Source organism: Notolabrus celidotus, chromosome 7, assembly GCF_009762535.1.
Source record: "Notolabrus celidotus isolate fNotCel1 chromosome 7, fNotCel1.pri, whole genome shotgun sequence".
In the NCBI taxonomy this organism is placed as follows: Eukaryota; Metazoa; Chordata; class Actinopteri; order Labriformes; family Labridae; genus Notolabrus; species Notolabrus celidotus.
In genome coordinates this window covers 18,492,278-18,511,135 of record NC_048278.1, presented here as the reverse complement: position 1 = coordinate 18,511,135, position 18,858 = coordinate 18,492,278, and the positions used below count along the sequence as shown (strand labels likewise).

The 18,858-nt window shown below is 39.2% G+C and overlaps 1 protein-coding gene across 1 annotated transcript in view; it reads right to left on the bottom strand.

Moving 5' to 3' along the window:
- grin2bb (glutamate receptor, ionotropic, N-methyl D-aspartate 2B, genome duplicate b) overlaps positions 1-18,858 on the bottom strand; it is a 105,647-nt gene that overhangs the window by 22,060 nt on the left and 64,729 nt on the right. Inside the window, 5 exon segments of the mRNA XM_034688991.1 lie at positions 1,956-2,081; positions 3,366-3,519; positions 5,367-5,538; positions 6,436-6,641; positions 6,832-6,946. Of these exon segments, the coding sequence (XP_034544882.1) occupies positions 1,956-2,081; positions 3,366-3,519; positions 5,367-5,538; positions 6,436-6,641; positions 6,832-6,946 (773 nt within the window).

The following is an 18,858-nucleotide window of genomic DNA, read 5'->3' as shown; positions in this document are numbered from 1 at the left end:
AAAAGAAAGTGAAATAGAGGACAGATGCCAAAGATTTTAAAGACCACAGATCATTTGTTGTTGTGATGGGTATGGTGTATTATGTTTCACTGCTTAAATATTTCTGACGTTCTGATTTGTTTTTATTTAAATGTATTACTGTAGAGACAGTAAAATATGTGCAGCATTGGAGTCCAAAACAAATTTCCCTACTGGGATAACATCGTGTTTCGTATCACATCATATTGTATCGTGTCGTGTCATACCGTAGTTTCAGCTACTCCCTTCTGGTCGGAGGTATAGATACCCAAAGATAAGAAGAAATCGTTCTAAAAAGTCATTCATCTTCATGGCAATAACTCAATTAAATAATGTGCACTAGTGATTCAACTAAGGTTGTCTACAAGTACACCCAGTGTTTTTTTTATTTATTTGCATTAAATTATGGTTGTTGCTATATGATTGTGGATCACCTTGGTCCGAGAGAGCAATGTCTACTACTGTGAATATTATGTCATGTCCGTGGAGTAGGTTTGATTGCAGTAATGAAAAACAGCTACTACGGGTTGTTTGGATTATCTTTTGTTGTGTGTCTGATGCACTTTTCATGTTGTTGTGTTTTTTTAAGCTGTGCTGTACTACAAATTACCTTGTTGAGGACATTAAAGTTTTCTAAACTAAACTAAACTAAACCGTATTGTATCATATCATGTTGTATATTGTCGTGTCATATCGTATCTTGTCATGTTATTTTGTATCATGTTGATCTGCGTTATAGATACCAGTGGTTTGTTTTGCGTTTGCTTGTAAAAGGCTCTACGGGAGGTACTTGATAAATGGTAGCTACAAATACAGGAGTTATGCCACCTGATTGTAGGTGATCGCAGGATGTGCTGCACACTATATGCACTCTTCCAGCCTCTAGCATGACAACCTGCTGTTACAGACTAACTCTGCCCAGCCTCTCTCTACAGTACTATGACAAGGTGGCGGGATGGAAACACCACCTACTGTAGCTCAGTGACATCAGAGACAGAGAGAGAGGGAGGAGGGGAGTAGACGGGCACACAGTAGGCTACAATTATGCTACAGCTGGAAAAGCAGTAGAAGAAAACAATGTTACATAATCTGCCGATTAAACAGCAAATGCCCATGCACTGTGCTATGACAGAGACATTCAGAAAGCACTACTGCAAGAAACACTACTCAACCAAATAAACAAAACATCTCGACTCTTATCCCCTCTTTGATAAAGAAACTGTGAACAGCATCACTTCTTTTGATTTCATTTTGAGTGGCTGCTTTTGTGTCAAGCTAATGCAATCCTGGGAGTCAAACAGAGCTGGCTGAATACAACCTGGAGGAGAAAAAATAGATTGAATCTGAGCCATTGATTTTGATGGGTAAATTGATTTGAATGGCCTGCTGGAGCAGAATCTGATTCAACAGTGTAATGTTGTTCCATACTGTCTGACACCATTAAACCTGGCACATATTTTTCCATAAAGGTAATACATCTAGTTAAGTGTATTCATCTGTTATACTGCCCTTAATGTGCTGGTGTATCTGGGTTGCGCAGTATTTGAGATTGTCGAAGTGAAAAGAGACATTGTAATACGAGAACATAAGAGTCTTCGTTCACACAGTAATGCTAAGAATACTTCAGATCGCTGATCTGCTTCGAGTCAATGATCCTTTTCATTAGTGAAAGAGCTTAAGTGAGTGTAGATGCAGATAAGTACTCAATGATATTGAGTCCAAGAGCTTCAGTAGCTCTCATTCAGAAGGGATTTTTAAAATGGCCTTACACAAAGGGGGGAATGTTTGAATAGTGTATTCAAGGTAACCAAGTATTCATTTCATAACATGACATTGCCTGTAAATGGACCTCATTGTCACCTCTTCGGAGCATTAATTGATAGGGTCTGATCTTATGTTTGTGAGTGTGTGTGGGAGCGTGTGTGTAGTTCTCTCACCTCGCCCATCTGCCAGACAGCGATTGTAACCCACCGGGCTGAAGTACTCAAACACAAACACAGCTACAGCCGACACAATCAGCAGCATCACAAACATCATCACCCAAACATCGGCGCTGAAGGGCTCTGCAACACAGAGAGGGAGAGGAGTAAGGGAGAGGGTGAGAGAGAGTGAGTGGGGAGTCGTGTGAAGTAGAGGGTGCAGAAGGGTGCAGAGGAAGAGGAAAGAGAGGAGGGAAGAGGTGTTGTGGGGAGAAACAGAGAGGAAGTTCATTAAATCAAATTAAACAAATTTAAAAAATCACCCCCAGCATCAACATGATTATTTGTTTTGCTGTGCTGTGTGCTCGCTGGTTCACACTGATGGACCGTGTTTGAGTTTGTGTGAACGCTAACAAGCACTTCTCAGGAGAGTAACAGAAAGGGAGGTAGGTAGGTGTGAATGGACAGATGTACTCATAGAAATGGGCACATTTTCCACCTCTTGCACTCAGCAATTTTCACACAGAATATATTGTGACAAACACGATATCACTGTAGTCACAGGCAAAAAGCAATGTCACTACAAGGTACATTTAGCTGCAGCTATGGAGCCTCAGAGGACCTTTGTCAGCACATGGGGTCAGTCAGCGTTCAAAAAAATCAAGGTTAATCTAATCAATGCCCACTTTTGAAACTATTCACAGTCAGCATTTTATAGCAGAAATCATTCAATGTCACCACTGCTTCTTTGTATTAGTATTCATTGTCTGTGTGTGCTACTGTCTCGCTGGATTCAGTATGCCGTTAGATGCAAGATGAATTCAAATGAAAAAAGCAGCATGTTGCCCATCATTACTGCCTACATCTTCTGCTGCTGAGAGTTCAAACTTAAAGTGTTTAACAGGTGAATCTCACAGTGTGGTGGCATTTTGAAGCAGCGACGGGAGAAGTAATATATTTAATGCGGAGCAGGAGGTACAGTGACAGGGATAAGTCATCTAATATTTAGTTAAAAAACTTCTTGGACATTTTTTGAATCCATTTGAAATATTGTAGGCAGTTAATATGCACTAAGAAGGAGCAGCCACAGTGAGCTCTTATATAATTTCGAGTAATTTTTCAGCTTTCATCTATAAAGCACATTTCATTACCTGGTGGCTAATATCTAATACAGTCCATGTGGTCAACACACAAAAACAATGTCCTTAGTTAATGAAAAAAAATGTAGTACTTCTTTTTGTGACTACATTTATCATGCTGTGAGTGTGTTGGTCTGTGTGTGTGTGTGTGTGTGTGTGTGTGTGTGTGTGTGTGTGTGTGTGTGTGTGTGTGTGTGTGTGTGTGTGTGTGTGTGTGTGTGTGTGTGTGTGCACATGTTCTAGGTTGAGTGTTGAACCTGCCAGATGCCCCAGGTTTGTTTCTCCTTACCAAGAAAGGCGGAGGGGGAGACAGTCCCGTTGCTACGGGAGACCATGACACTGATCCCTGTCTCAATGAAGGGCACAGAGAAGTCGACAACTTCTGACCTTTCTTCATTGATGGTGAGTGAACCCACTGCCATGTGCGCATTTTTCAACACAACCTAGAGGTCAACCAGAGACGTACAATGATTCGTACAGGAAGAAAACACTGAAGATCAATGGATATATGATCACAGGAAACAGACGTGATGAGAAGAATATCTAAGAACTATAACTCATGAACAAACGACTCTCTCTCTTTTGATTCAACACTTTGTTTTGGTAATTTGTAAGTAAAAGCAAAGGTCAAAAGTCACTACTTCACTGGGTCAGTGTTTGACTTTACTAACCTGGCCTCCCTCTCATCACATTTAGGCAATTTAGCGCCACATTTAACACAGCTTCTGGCCTGGATACAAATGGAGGAATTAGACTGTGTTAATAAAGAATATGTATGAGTAGGAATCCTACACACAGTTTTATTTTCTCTGCTTTTCACACTTCTATATTGGGCCCCTCTCTTTTTCTCTCACTCTCTGTTTCATTCTGTTTTCTGCATCTGTTGTTCTGTTTATTCTCCTTTCAAATGAAATCATTATCTGCTTACTTAAGCATTTAAAGACTAATGCATCCATGCATAAATGCAGTAGACATTTGCATTGCCTTGACTTTATGTTGGTTTATACTTCAGGAATTTAGGAACAGATACTTTAAATTCGGTATTTAGATATCACAGTGAACATCTTCTTTGTTCTTAAGATAATGATATAGCTTGTTCTTTTCCATAATCAATTAGGTTGGACATCACATCGATTTGTAAAGGCTGCATTGTGCTGAATGTCTAATGTGAAACGAGTGCAGGAGAGAAGTGGGTCTTTCCCTGGGGGTGTTTTTTCTCTCTCTAGAAATGACTTAATCTTTCTAAAAGTCCTTGTTTTCATCTCCATCTCTGATTAAGAACTTTGTTCTCATGCTGAGTTTTACAGAGACGATCATGGCTGCCCCTCAGGGCTGGTTTGGGGTAAAGGTGCTTAATGGCTTACAAAGACAGCGAGAAACTTACAGACATAAATAAAGATGATAAAATCGTACATCTTAATCAGGTAATTAAGTAAGCAATGTCATAAAACAGTTATTCTAATGGGCACCAAAGTCATTATCCAGCTGCACATATTTACATTAAGAATATCTCAAAGTAGCGTTGTCTGTTTTGTGAGGAAAAACATATTATGCAATGCTTATTAGTTAGAGTGAGCAGTAAAAGTGATGAGTAGAAGAGATAAACCCACATACACTGAACTGAGAAATATAAAGGGTGTTATATAATCAAAAATTAAATCCATTTAATCTTAATGTTTCCCTCACAGGAAGTGTGCTGGGTTTAATTCAAAAAAAGAAAGACTAAATTAGTTTTTTATTTCTGCTTTATTTTTAGTCAGTTGGTATTTGTATAGCCTTCCGGAGCCCATTAAAATTTCCCAAAGTGACACAACACCCACAAAGTTTAAGGTAATGGATGCCAATGAAAATATAGACCCGCTGTAAAAGTGAACATGGTGGTGGTCAAAACTGGCTCTGATAGAGAAACACACAGAAATATATGTCTATAAATCTAGGTTAAGTAAAAAGCTATATTTAGTCACTGCTGGCTCAATAAAGGTTTTATGGTGATGTCTCCAGCTCCGCTGCAGTCTTTCTCTCAGCCCTGAAATACACAATCAGCTGATAAGCCAGCAGATCTGTATGACATCGACCAAACTTGCATTGTGGGTATTCTGATCTGTTTAAAGCCAATGCAAAGCTGCAACTTCTTTTTGATTTTGAGCTGGGTTTCCTAGAACAACTTCTACCTTTCTTCCTCTGATTTAGCCTTGAAACTTCAGAAAAACCATCGACCCACAGATCAGTGAAACACAATCAGTGCCAAGAACTTATGCAGAATAATGAAGATAAATAAAAGTGTTTTCACCTCTCCAACCATGCCGTTCCACGTCCCGTTGATCTTCTTGCCGTGTTTGCCGTTGGTGACCAGGTACAGGTCGTATGAGAATTTAACATTCTTGGCGATCTTCTTTAAGATATCAATACAGAACCCTTTGCAGCAGCGCTTGATGTAAATACCTGAATCACCTGTCTGATTGCTGCGAGGGGATACAGAGAGGAAGAAAGGGGTGAGGAAGGAACACAAACAAACTTAACAATCTGAGATTTTGTGTATGTCCAGATAGAAAAAAGATATCAGATTGAAAAAAGAGGGGATCAAGTAAAGAATGGTATACATTTTGATTAAACACGTTAATGATTATTGGGCTGGATTTTGTGTGAGGTGTAACAGGGGTTATTTCCACATATTTCAGCTTTGGTTGAAATATGTAAAGATTCAGGCACATGAAGATAAATCTACACGTCATTATGCATCTGACTCAGTGAGATTTTTAGGCTGAAGAAAAATCCTGTGTACTCTCCCTGGCAAATAACTTCCTGTCACTGAAATACAGAATGTGAGGGTCTCTTTGAACGATGCAATGGGGGAAAGGAGAAAAGGGGAATGAGGGAATAGATGAAAAAATACGGTGAAAGATCAGTCAATAAAAAGAGCACTGAGCCATAGGATATAGGACGCCCTCAGGAGATTTCAGGTAGGCCAGTGACAGAAAACGAAGCAACTGAAGAAAATTCATTATCACACATAGAGGAGGAGCGGATAGCATGAGGGTGAAGGGTTAATAGGGCCCAGGAAGAAAAACATGAGAGAAACCAAGACAATGGTCTGGTTAGAAGAAATGAAGCTGGTGGAGGTTATGTTACACATTCAACTAGAGGAGATTTAAATCATTCTTTTTTTCAGCCATCCAAATGTATAAATTAATACTTCTACACCTAGTTCCATAAAGAAAAAGTTATTCATTTAACACCTGTTTCTGAAATATTTCACACCGCTTCACAATTTTTTTTTTTTTAAGGGATTTGAGGGAAAAATGCAACAAAATCTTCCTTTTTTTCCCCCCTCTTGCCCAAATCTGACTCTGAGCTCTCACGTGAGCTTCAGCTGTTTGCGGCATGGCACAGTGTTCCTCATACAAGTCCCACTGAGCGGGTCCACGTCTTCAACGATGACAAACGGCGCCTCCTCCAGAGTCACGATGGACAGGTGGTCCTCGTGCTCCTTCGCTGCCGAGTACAGATCAAAGCGAGGCCACACATGGTACCTCATCGTCAGAGCGCCTCTCTCCCACTTGCCAACCTGAGTGAGGGAGAGGGAGGGAGGAGGGTAGAGTGATATAAAGGCTACAGTAACAGGTGCTTCAAGTGGCAGGACGACACCTGGAATGACACAGTGACGGACATCACAGAGGAAGGAAATAAAAACTAGGACAAAAAAGTGAGAAACAGATTACAGGAAAAGGGGAGAAAGGAGAAGAGAAGATATTTACCCTGTCCCATTGTCGATCCTTGTCCAGAAGAATAATAACTAGTTTGGGGAACATCTGGTGACCCTCTTCACTAAATGACAGGTTTCGGCCTTCAAATGTCACATTCATGACATACCTGCAAAATATGTTAAGTTTCAATCAAAAATATAAAGAACTTTCTGCAGAACTCAGATTTTATAATCATTTCTTACCCGCAACTCCAGATTACAAATATACAGCAAAATGAACATGTGTAATTAAAAGCCTGTTGCAGCACACACAATACTGTGGTGAGTTAATACAATTTATAACTAAGGATGAAACGGAAAAATGACCTGAACGTGTTGGGAATTTGGGGCTTATATCCACTGGAGTCTTTTTTATGCTAGCAATGACCATGGCCTCAATTTCAGAGTGCTACACTGGTGCTTATGTGGCTAGGTTTAAGCTTTTTCAAGGCATTTCCAGTTCCTTTGGCAATAGCTGTTAAGTATGTTTTAAAATGCTCTGTATGAGCGCCTTAACACATCATAGATAAGATTATCTTTAAAACTGCCTTGCAAACTGTGAAACTACAAAAAGCTGAAACCACAATGTTAACCTATTACCCTAATTATTGTAGCTCCGTGCTCCCAAAAAGCCATTTATTTAAATATCTGGGCAACACACATAAGCATTTTAAGTCCAGTTTTCTATCTTCTCTCAGTGTCTTGGCTCACCACCAACTCTCGAGGAAAATATGAGATAACTGTGCTCCTAAATGAACTTCTATGTTCACGAGCTAGCAGCTTTCTGTGTCTATCATCTGTTTCTTCCTTGGCGGATAGTGTACCATGCAGCAGCTTTCTTAGCTGCTGTAAAGAAGGTGGATAAAAGCAGTGACCTGACCAAAACAGTCAAGTTAGGGAATCATAGAACTGAAATAAACAGCAGAAAGGCTTCAAAGCTCTCTATAGAGCTGCAGTGATTCCTCTCAAATGGTTTATCATAGTAACAACTTGCACATAAGATAAGATAAAATATTGATTAATGTAGCTTTCAGGGCTATGATATAATGTCAAAGGAAAACAGTTGTGCGGTGCTATCCATGTACAGTTCAAGATGCTGGTATGTCTTTAATACTTCAATTTTAAAGCAGTATAAAGGGTGTAAAGAGAAAGCTCACCCCATTTTCTATTTGCAAATGTCTTGAACATTAAAATATTGAGCCAAAACATTTCACTCAGAAAGCGTGCCCTGGCTGCTGTTTGTGGTGACTCACTGCTGTCATACAGTCATTTCAAATACTAAGCAGTGAAATTTTAGTAATGTCTTTTTTATGAAATGTGTCAGGTTTATGAAATAATATCTTTTGATTACCATGTTTAATATCTGACACCCATGGGTTTTAAAGGGTTCTTTAAACAGGTTCCTTTTATGAGCTTGTTCCTTCCATCTCTTTGCAGTTTTTAGAAAAATCTTTGTGGAGTTCTGTTGCCATTTGAAAAAATATATTAATTTTGAGATCTGTGGTCTGCAGGTAGATTCATGCTGCTGTCTCTGCAGTAAATGTGGGTTTAAAATGAAGACTCTGCTGTGATATAATACATGTGGAATGACCTGCAGGAGGAACTCAGGCTGGCATATTCATTTTTTTTTTCCTAAATACTGTCTGTAAAATCCCTTTAATAAATTGGTGCTTATATTTTGGTAAAACTCTACATACTATACATCACCTATATAGTTTGTACATGCATTTGTGTTTAAACTTAGATTTTTTAAATTATATTTAATTATTCCCTTTCCCGTTTTTTGTTCTTACACATCGACTAAAACCTTTCCCAGTGCATTAGATTTTTCAGTTTGTTGTATTTTCATTATTTTTGTGGCAATTACATTTTGTTTTATTCCCTTTTTATTGCAAATGAGCTAACACCATGTTGATTGAGCACGTAGCCCACTGATAAAAGGCACTGCATTTACAGTAAGACTGAAGATCTCACACTGGGTGACTATTTGACTCTCCTAAAATCTAAAATGTCAAGTAAATCCGAACTTATGGTATTTTTCAGATAATCGAGCAGGTTGGTTAATGCACAGACAATTAATGCAGCTAATTCAACAGGCTGACTTTTCTTTGTGTAGAGTTTCCTGTCTTTGGTGATGTTTCAAGTCTCCTTTATTTCCATGGAGGAGAGACAGTTTCTACAACCTCACACTTAAAGAAAAGATCAAAGATGTGACTGACAGCTAACTAACATCACTGACACTGTTTTGATCTCTGGGAAGTGAAGTCTAGTTAGGTCCATGACATGACTCCAGTTAGTGTTAATCAGTCTAAAAACAAGCGAAGAGAATAAACAGCTTTTCAGAGGTTGTAACGTAAGACAACCTTTGAAAAGCCTTTCAGTGGTTATGAAACAGACTTAAATAATAATACTGATGCCTTTATATGATGAGCAAAAACAAACAGGAGCATCACCTAGAAGATTGATTATGTATATGTTTTTCCTTAAATGCCTGTCTCTGCTGCTCCTGGCAAATTAATTTGGTTTAAATAAGTTAATATCAATATATATTGGTATATAATTCTTATTTCTAAAGTATGATTCAACAGAAAAAGAATGATCACTTCATCCAGCTTCACGATAATACTGTATGTTCAAGGTCTGATGAGGAGTTTTAAGCTAGATATTAAAAAGGCTAAGATCTTTCCATATGACCTGCAATAGCAAACAAAACATCAGGGACTGCATTTATTATTTCAATAGTTATTTTTAACCTCTGTAACCGCTGCCATTGGGTGGGTGCCAGAAGAGGTGAGTGTCAAAACATTTTATCACATCAAAAGAAAGCAGGATGAGATTCTCACTACCTATTAATGTAAGGGAAAAGATTGTGAAAGAGATTAAAGGCAGCTCTTTGAACACAGGGGGCTGTTAAAGTCAACATAAACCAACAGTTCCTCATAGTAGCTTTAACTAAGAGCAGAGACTGCCTGTAATGCAGCTGTTTAACTGCAAAGGCTCAGTAATGTATAGGTTGCTTAATTATCATAGATGAAGGTACAGATGACCTAGTATGAAAAACCGGAAAACATAAATAACCCACTGACTGACTGAGAGAAATAAAGAAGCAGTACGTAGAGGCTGGTTGAGAGCAGAGAGGGGGAAGAGATAAATAACAAACCAAGAGTGAAGGCTGGAAAAGAGAGGAGGGAGTGGAGCATGTATTAACCGCCTGTGTGGAAACACATCAGCATATATGTGTCAACAAGTGTACAGCAGTGGCAGATAAGCTGGAATCATCTCTCTTTCTCTCCGCCGCCTCCTTCCCTCGCTCTTCCCTGTCCTGAACTGTGGGCTGCCATCACCATGGAGACGCTCAGCCTCTGAAACAATCCACCAGAGAAATAAATATCTTGTCTGAATGTGAGGAGTGAGGGGCCATGTGTGTTTGAGAGTACATATATGTGAGGGTGCAGGTTTGTCAAAAGCACATCTTAACCCACCATCATTATCTAAACAAGCCAACAACATTGTGAAAAAGTGCAATAAATCTGTTCATGAGTGGATATAAAAAATCAGACAACAGATGAGCAACGGGCACAAAACTTACCCAAGAAAGTATCCAAAGTACCTCCTACTAGTACATTCAGTGCCTCTATCTGTAATGTGTTCAAGTATATTTATATCCCTTCTCACACGCTAGCGCATACACACGCACACACACACACGCACGCACGCACACACACACTCACACTCAAACACACACACACACACACACACACACACACACACACACCACACACACACAAACACACACACACACACACACACACACACACACACACACACACACACACACACACACACACACACACACACACACACACACACACCTAAGTAGGCTACATGCTTTGAGTAAGTCAATAATATGACTCAAGCCTCCATGAAATGCCTTGTGCTGCACACTAGCTGGCTAGAAGTGCTGTAATTCCTGTGTAACATAGGATTAGCCTCCTAAACATAATCTTGTTTTCAATAGGGAACCCAAAGATGAAGGCGGTGTGGGTGGAGGCTCAGGAGGTCCAACTAGTTGCTGCCCTGACGCCCCATGTAACCAGCGGCAGCCTGTGTGTGTGAGTGTGTGTGACATGTGCACATGTACGCAAAGACCACCTCAACATGGGGAAGCTGGGCGGCTCCGAACACCAGTGTAATGTCACGTAATGTGTTGCCATGGCACCCACAACCACAGCAATTTTCATGCAATCAGCTGCATTGCCATGGGAACAGTAATCTCACCCCAGAGAGGCTGGTTAAAAGAGAGACAGCAAAAGCAGTATTTTTTTTTTCTGTCTAAACTTGAGTGTTTACCCACTTCCCCTCCGATCAATGTCTCACCTCGCAGTTTGTCCAATCACATGTCATCTGCTCGAACATTAAACCACACCTCTACCAAGGCTGATGCATGCTGGGAGTTTACAGCTCTGTTTATCATTTGTATGCCTGTTCTGTGGATGTAGCTTTTATGTGCCATTTGATCCCCTCAGTCAGAATCCTCCTCTGACTCTGCTGAAAGACGAAAAAAAAAACTACCAGGATGAACGACTAACAGAGCCTCATGCGGCTTCATCACAGCCATATGCAGCGCTTGTGTGCGCCTTGCTCACCAACTGTTCCCCGACTAATCACAGGCTGTGTAGGGAATTCATTTTTTTTAGTTACAGAGACACTGAATCATCAATGGCATGGACACAATCCCTCTTTTTTTCCCCTTAAATCTCTTGAAACGTATTTCAGAGCCATGTGATCTGACTTTCTTTTATCTCTGAGAGAAGCTGAACAGGGTCACAAATTCTCTGTCACTGCAATGCAGGGATGCTAAAATATATATCCCTGCTGTGAGAGGAAGTCTGTTGTGCACGCATATTCACATACACACACACGCACACGTACATACTGTATCAGGTTTGGGTGGATGACTCATAATCTGGGATGACTGCAGAAGGCCTGCCTCTGAAGAGTTACCCGTTTCTGATGAAATGTGTACTACACATTAGAGGAGCTGTAGGAAGGAAGCAGGAGGAAACTGAAAAATGTGTAGGGCCATAGAATATGGTAAGTATGGTGAGGCTGTGTACATGTGCTATAAGAGCTGAGCCACTCAGGGTTCAATCAGGAACGAATTAGACAGAGCAGCAAAAGCTTTTCACTTACAGTTGGAGAACAGGACTATTAAATGTAAACTAAAGTCTGCTGTATTTATCCTGTGCCTAAAGAGTTCACAAGATGCAATTAAGCCAAACACTGGAAAATACATCTTTTTACTTTTCACAGCTTCTATGAACTTCCTTAAATCTGGTGTCCAGGGGAGCATTACCACTTTGGTGTAGGGATGTAGGTTTTGTAAATTAGCAATGGTTTGATAGAGTTGAAGGAGTAAGCCAAAAATAACCAAAACTATAATAACTGTTGCCTGATGCAACAAGGTTTACATTAACATTAAAGAAATCTTGAAACCCATAATATTTGTTCGATTACATCTCTTTACTAAATATTTGCAACTTGGGCTACTTTAAATATCTATGACGTTAAGCTTGTGCATTGTGAAATATAAGTTTAGTCTAAGGATGTGCATTTCGAGCAAAAGTACTATTCGATAGTCACTGCTAACTGTTCACAGATTATTTAAATAGTTTCCCCGACCTCCTCTGCAGACATAAGGAGAGAGACCCATTTGATGACTGTGAAAAGTTCCTGTAGCTATTCTAGTCAGATATGATATATGTACGGACATGTTCTAAATGTTCTACTTTTACCTATAAAGTTTGCACTTGACCTCATTTTTAGTTTATGTTTTCCTAGAGGTTCCTTCCAGAATTCTTTAGTGTCTCTGCATTTTTCTCCAGATCTGAATCTCACAGAGCTTCACCCAGTTTACTGGAAAATGGCACTTCTGCATTCTTATGTTATATGGGATGTTTTTATGTTATTATAGAAGTTTTTTGTTATTTAATGACAAACTTAAATCAGTGAAAACTTTCAGATGCCTTAGATGAGATTTTTTAAAAATATTAAACGATTATTAAAAAATTTGAGAACCTCAAGTGAGTTTGAAAGATGAACATGCAGAATTTGCAAAAGACGCCCTGTAGGAATGTTTTTAACTCGTCACAGGTCTTCCTTGTTATTTTCATGTTCATGATGAGTTTTGGTGTCCAAAGCATCTTTCACATTTTAACTTTTTGTGTGGTATCTGATTTTCTGCCAACTAGTTTGATCAAATCTCAATTTCACTGCCAATCTCAAGTGCCTAGAAGTAGCAAGTGACTAAATCTTGAATACACGATGAATATCAACTTGAAGAGTTTACTAAAGTTTCCAACAAAATTGGATAAACTTGAAAACCTTGTCAATTTTGCCAACTTTTAATTCCAACTAAGTAGTGATTTATTGTTTATTAACTTATTAATTGCTGTTAGCACAGCTCTGACAGCTTAGATTCAGACACAGTGTGAAGTGGACTGCACATAAGAAAAGATGTAACGCTCTGAATCTCTTTGAGCTTCTGCCTTTAATAAGAGAATCTACAGGAGCTCCATGTGATCTGAGCCCACCAGGACTCCTGCTGAGCGGGAGACATCAGACAGCTACCCGTGGAGACTGCAGAGAGGGAGCAGTGAATCAGAGGGAGACTCTGTCCTTATAAATGTGAACAGGGGCTCAACAGGCTAGGACACTGACCTTCCATTGTCTGCAAACCTCAAATATAATCAGATTTGATGTGGACTTTTCTCTAACACTGTAACTCTGTAACCCCAGATCAATTATCAAGATTTTAGTTCACTAAATAAAACAAATGAGCAGGACAGCAGGTTGTGATTTTTTAACAAAACAAACACTCATTACATAATATTCAGTATCTTTCAGGAACAATAAGCACTTAAATGCAAGAGGGATACTGAAATAGCTATGTTTCTCCTGATTGATCAGCTGATGACCAGTTACTAAATAAAGCTGTGCTCACCATTGCTCTTAAACCTCACTTTATATTCATGTTTGAGGCCTATGAATGAAAAGCTAAAGAAGGACGTAACAAGAGGTCAGAAAAGCCTTGGAAAGAAAATGTGCTGGACATTTGCAGAAAGAGGTAGACAAACCTTTGATACATTTTCGTAAGATTTGATTGGATCTGTTAAAAGAAGATATATTGAACATTAAATATCATTAGAGCTCAATATTTTCCTGTGTCTGTTGAAACTGTCCTTTGCCAGTTCAATCATTGCCTGACCAGAGTTTTTCACAATCCTAAGCTAGCTGGCTGCTTGCACAAGGTTCACAAAGAGAGATAGTTTGATACAGTTAGAAATGTGAATGATGCACAGCCTCCTACTCTTCAAGCCCTCATGTGAACTCACCCCATAAGCATTCAGGAAGCACACATTCATGAACAACCCTAATTCCATAAGAGTTGGGACACTGAAAGAATTTGATGCCAGCAACACATTTTGAAACAGTTGCGACAGGAACAACAAACCATTTTAAAAGTTATGCAATGCTAAAAAAATGTCTAAAGGAACACCTCACAACTAATTACATTAGTTCGCAACAGATTAGTAACATGACTAGGTATAAAAAGGGCATTACAGAGAGGCTGAGTCTCAGAAGTGAAGATGGGAAGAGGTTCTTCACTCTGTGAGAGACTGGGTAAAGACATATTCAGCAATTCAAGAATAATGTTACTCAGCATTAAATCTTAAGGAACTTGGGGATTTCATCAACTATATGATATAATTAAAAGATTGAGAGATTCTGGAGAAATCTCTGTACTAAGGGGACAAGGCTGATAACTGGTACCGGATGGCTGTGATCTTCAAGCCCTCAAGCAGTACTGCATTAAAAGCAGTTATGACTCTGTAGTGGAAATCACTGCATGAGCTCTAATTCACATCCCAAAACAATTGTCTGTGAGCATAGTTAATTGATGCATCCAAAAATGCAGGTTAAAGCTGTACAATGCAAAGAGGAAACCAAAGATAAACATGATCCAGAAATGCTGACGACTTCTCTGGGGCCAAGCCAATTTAAAATGGACTGAAGTGTGACAGAAGTGGAAAACTTTCCTGTGGTTCTGAGGAATCAAGACTTGATATTCTTTTTGGAAATCATGGACACTATACACTCCAAAGAGGGAGGGGTCACAGCACACAGTTCAAAAGTGAGAATCCCTGAGGGTATGGGAATACATTAGTGTCCATGACATGGGTAGCTTACACAACTGGGATGGAACCATTAATGCTGAACAATACAGATTTTAGAGCAACATATGCTGCCATCCAAATAATGCCTTTTTAGTGGCAAAAGTAGATGCCTACATTTTGCATGTTTTTTTAACAGCGTCCAGGTGCTGAACTGTCCTGCCAACAGTTGTGACTTGTAACCTGTTGAAAACATTTGGCGCATCACGACTCAAAAAAACAGAGACCCGAACTGCTGAGCATCTGAAATCCTATATCAAGGAAGAGTGGGAAAACATTTAACTTTCAAAACTCAAGCAAAAGATCTCTTTTGATCCCAAATGTTTACAGATTGCCTTAAAAACAAGAGGTGATACAACACAATCATAAATCTTCCCCTGTTCCAAATGTTTTAAAATGTGTTGCTGGCATCAAATTCCTAAAGTGCATATATTTTCAATAAAACAGCGAAACTTTTCAGTTTCAATATTTGATTTGTTGTCTTTGAACGGTTTTCAGTCAAAATTAGGCTTTGTACTTTAGAATCTAATTATGTTTCAATCAAAAACTTCACACAGCTTCTCAATTCTTTTAGAGTTGGGGTTGTATTTTCAAGGAACTGCTTTTGTATGATCTTGGTTGGATACTTTACAAATCTAGGTCACTCTCACTGATTTATCCAAGGTTGCCTACACCAGCTTTAACTAAGCCATGTTATTTTTTTTTCAGTATCTGTTCAGCTACTTAAACACACAATCACAACTATGTAAGAGGAAGCTGCTTAACAGATTCCAGCTTTTTTCCGTTCAAGAATTTAAAACTGCAAAAACACTTAACATAAAGGGCTGGAAGTTAATAAAACAAATCTTTCCTATTTGAACTCCCCTATCTCTGAAACAAAATTACTAACACAAATTACTCCCAAATTACTTTTATGTGTGAGAAAGTGGCATACTGAATGTGTATTTCATCTGTGGCTGTTTTAGATTGGGCATCTAGCCTACAAAGTTTATACTGAATGAAGTAATGTATCCTTCAACAAGCAATTATTGATGGTAAAAATCATTTTTTAAATTTCAAAATAAAGCTATTTCAAGTCTTCTACACCCTACTGTATACTCTAAAAACTAAAGTTATAATCAAAAATTGAATTCAGAGTGTATAGCTCCAAATAACCACTATAAATCAAATGTTAATAAAAGTAACATGTCGTTATTCTGTTACACAACACTGAACATGCACTGAGCAGATGTACTAAGTGACGGCCATATGAAATATTGATCGCTTATTTCTATGGGATTTTAGCATTCCTCACTGAAATCAGTACTGCAAAGGGAAAGGACGAGGCTGAAGGACAAAAATGAGCAGGAGTGAATCCAGGCTAAATTTAAGCAATTACTTCCTTTAACTTGAAAAATCTCCCGTCTTAATATGTATTTATTTATAATGAAAACTGGGATCAACTGTTAAAAACTGAAAGAAGTAACATTGGGGGTAGAGCCATCACTGCTCTACTGTTTACTAAAAATTGGATTTGCATTGAGGTGCTTTTCAATGAGATTGGATGGCTTCAGAAGTATCACAGAGCACAAAGGAAAATAAGGAGAGGTTTAAAAATAAAATAATATTCATGAACAAAAAGTTAGGTATTCACATGCTCCAGATCTGACCTTGGTGTAAAAGAGTTTCACAGAAAAGGAAAGTAAAAAAAGAAAAGAAACTGAGTGACATGCCATGCTGTGGATAGAGATGTGTGAATTTCTGACCCAGTTACATTCCAAACAGAAGCCTTTGAAAAGAGACAGTCATTGGTACCATAGATGCCCAGCAGCACAATGTAATAGCTTGCTTGCCTTCTAATAAACAGAGCCAGGATTTATAAGGCAGTCACTTTTATTGTGCCCGTTAAGAAATGCTATAATACTGCTCTTCTGCTTTGGGAAAAAATACTTTAAAAGGTGAATTCAGATGAGAGTAACATGCTCACTCTGCACGTATGAGGGTCAAACTGCCTGAAGAGAAGACGTTTTTCTTCTGAAGTCTACTAGAGGCCCCCGGAAATGAAGACAAATGTCTCGTCAGATCACATGAAACTAAAGTCACAACATAATGCTAATCAGCTCTTACATCATGTAAACCAATGGAGCATTTTATAGCAGCACAGGGACTTGAGAGGGGTTTGGAATACAAGCATACATATGCAGCCAAACATATATGGAAAAAAAACCATCCCTTTCCCTGCAAGATCTGAACGCACACACACACACGCACACACACACACGCATGCACACACACACACACTCACAAGCCCCTTAGTGCCTCATTCAAAACCACTTGCAGCTCATTTTCTCATTATCCTGGCGTTGTTGTCCTCACCGTCTAAAAGGAAACGATGGAAAGCCTCTAGAGCTCTGCTCATGTTTGTCTGTGCTGGAGTGAGCAAATGCTTTGTATATACATTTTCATGAGTGTGAATGTGTTCGTGTGTGCCCCATAAGGTCAAGCAGCCCCTTAACAGATTTGAGAGCGTGACTCACAGGGGCCTCCCATCTCCGTCCATCAGTGCTGACAGGATAGCATGCTCACTCTGCATGCATGCAGCCCACTGGGGCCCTGTAGCTATATAGGACCATGCAGAGACATATGGTCATATTATTACTTCAGTCTCTGGGGGTGTGAGGATGGAATAGGTGGAATTATGTGTGCGTGTGTGTGAGTGTGAGTGTGTTAGCTTGTCTTCCCTCAAGGGTCACAACCAAAATCCAGGCGATCCAAATTCTCTACCTTGACTCAGTCGAATGGAGAAAAATTGAATGGCTGCTTGAAAAACACACTCAACCCAGCACACCTCCCTCTTACACATCCCTACACACACACACACACACACACACACACACACAGCAGAGTAGCATCCCAGGTGTGTGCCTGAAGGATGATTGAGAGCTAACCCTGTGTCTGATAGTGCCCAGTGGGGACTGAAATATTCATGGCTGTGTTGTTATTGTTATCGCAGTCCTGTTGGTGGCAGAATCCTAGACGGCACGCACAAGTGCCCCTGACATTAAAAACAGAAACATGTGTACAATGCAAGCATTTACAGTGATATATCAACCTCAACTTGAAGATGAATTCTGTAGTGGCTTGGGAGATTGCATAACATTTCCTTACTTTTTGCATTTCTTAAACTCAACTGACAGTAAAAATATGAAGGAAAACAGAGAAAATGTGAGCTTTCTTATTTTTTTTAAAATGATAGCAGTAATTATATGCTTTCATTAGAGTAAGCCCTACAGAGCTGTTAGTAAATGTCATGCTATAACAACACGTGTGTGTGTTTCTGTGTGCACTTTTGTTCTTTGGCTCCTTATTTCATTAATCCTCTTGTCCCCGAGCATTCAATTAGCTGTGGAATCTCTCATCAATTTGAGCAGTAACAGCATGCCCTATGAAGTTAAATGGGGATTAATTATTGAATACGAATACTCAGGCTTGTTCTGCAATTCGCCAAAAAAAGGCAACGCAAGCAGGGTCAGAAGAAGAGTCAAAGAAGGATGTTTTCGTTTAATGATCGCTGTGGGTTAAGCTAAAGATAAGACGCCATGTTGTTATAAGTCTGAGGGTCTCGTTCCATTTTGTGTTTTATGTTTTTATTCAATAATTAAACAAATTCTGCTTCTCCTCTGGGAATGTGTCGCATTTCTGTGTGCGTCTGTATATCCTTGCTGTAATCCATGTGTCCGTGTGCTTGCATATCTTTTAGCTTATTGTGGATTTTTTTCATCCACACTTGATACTAAAAGCCAAGCTGTCTTTATTTTTGTTGTTAT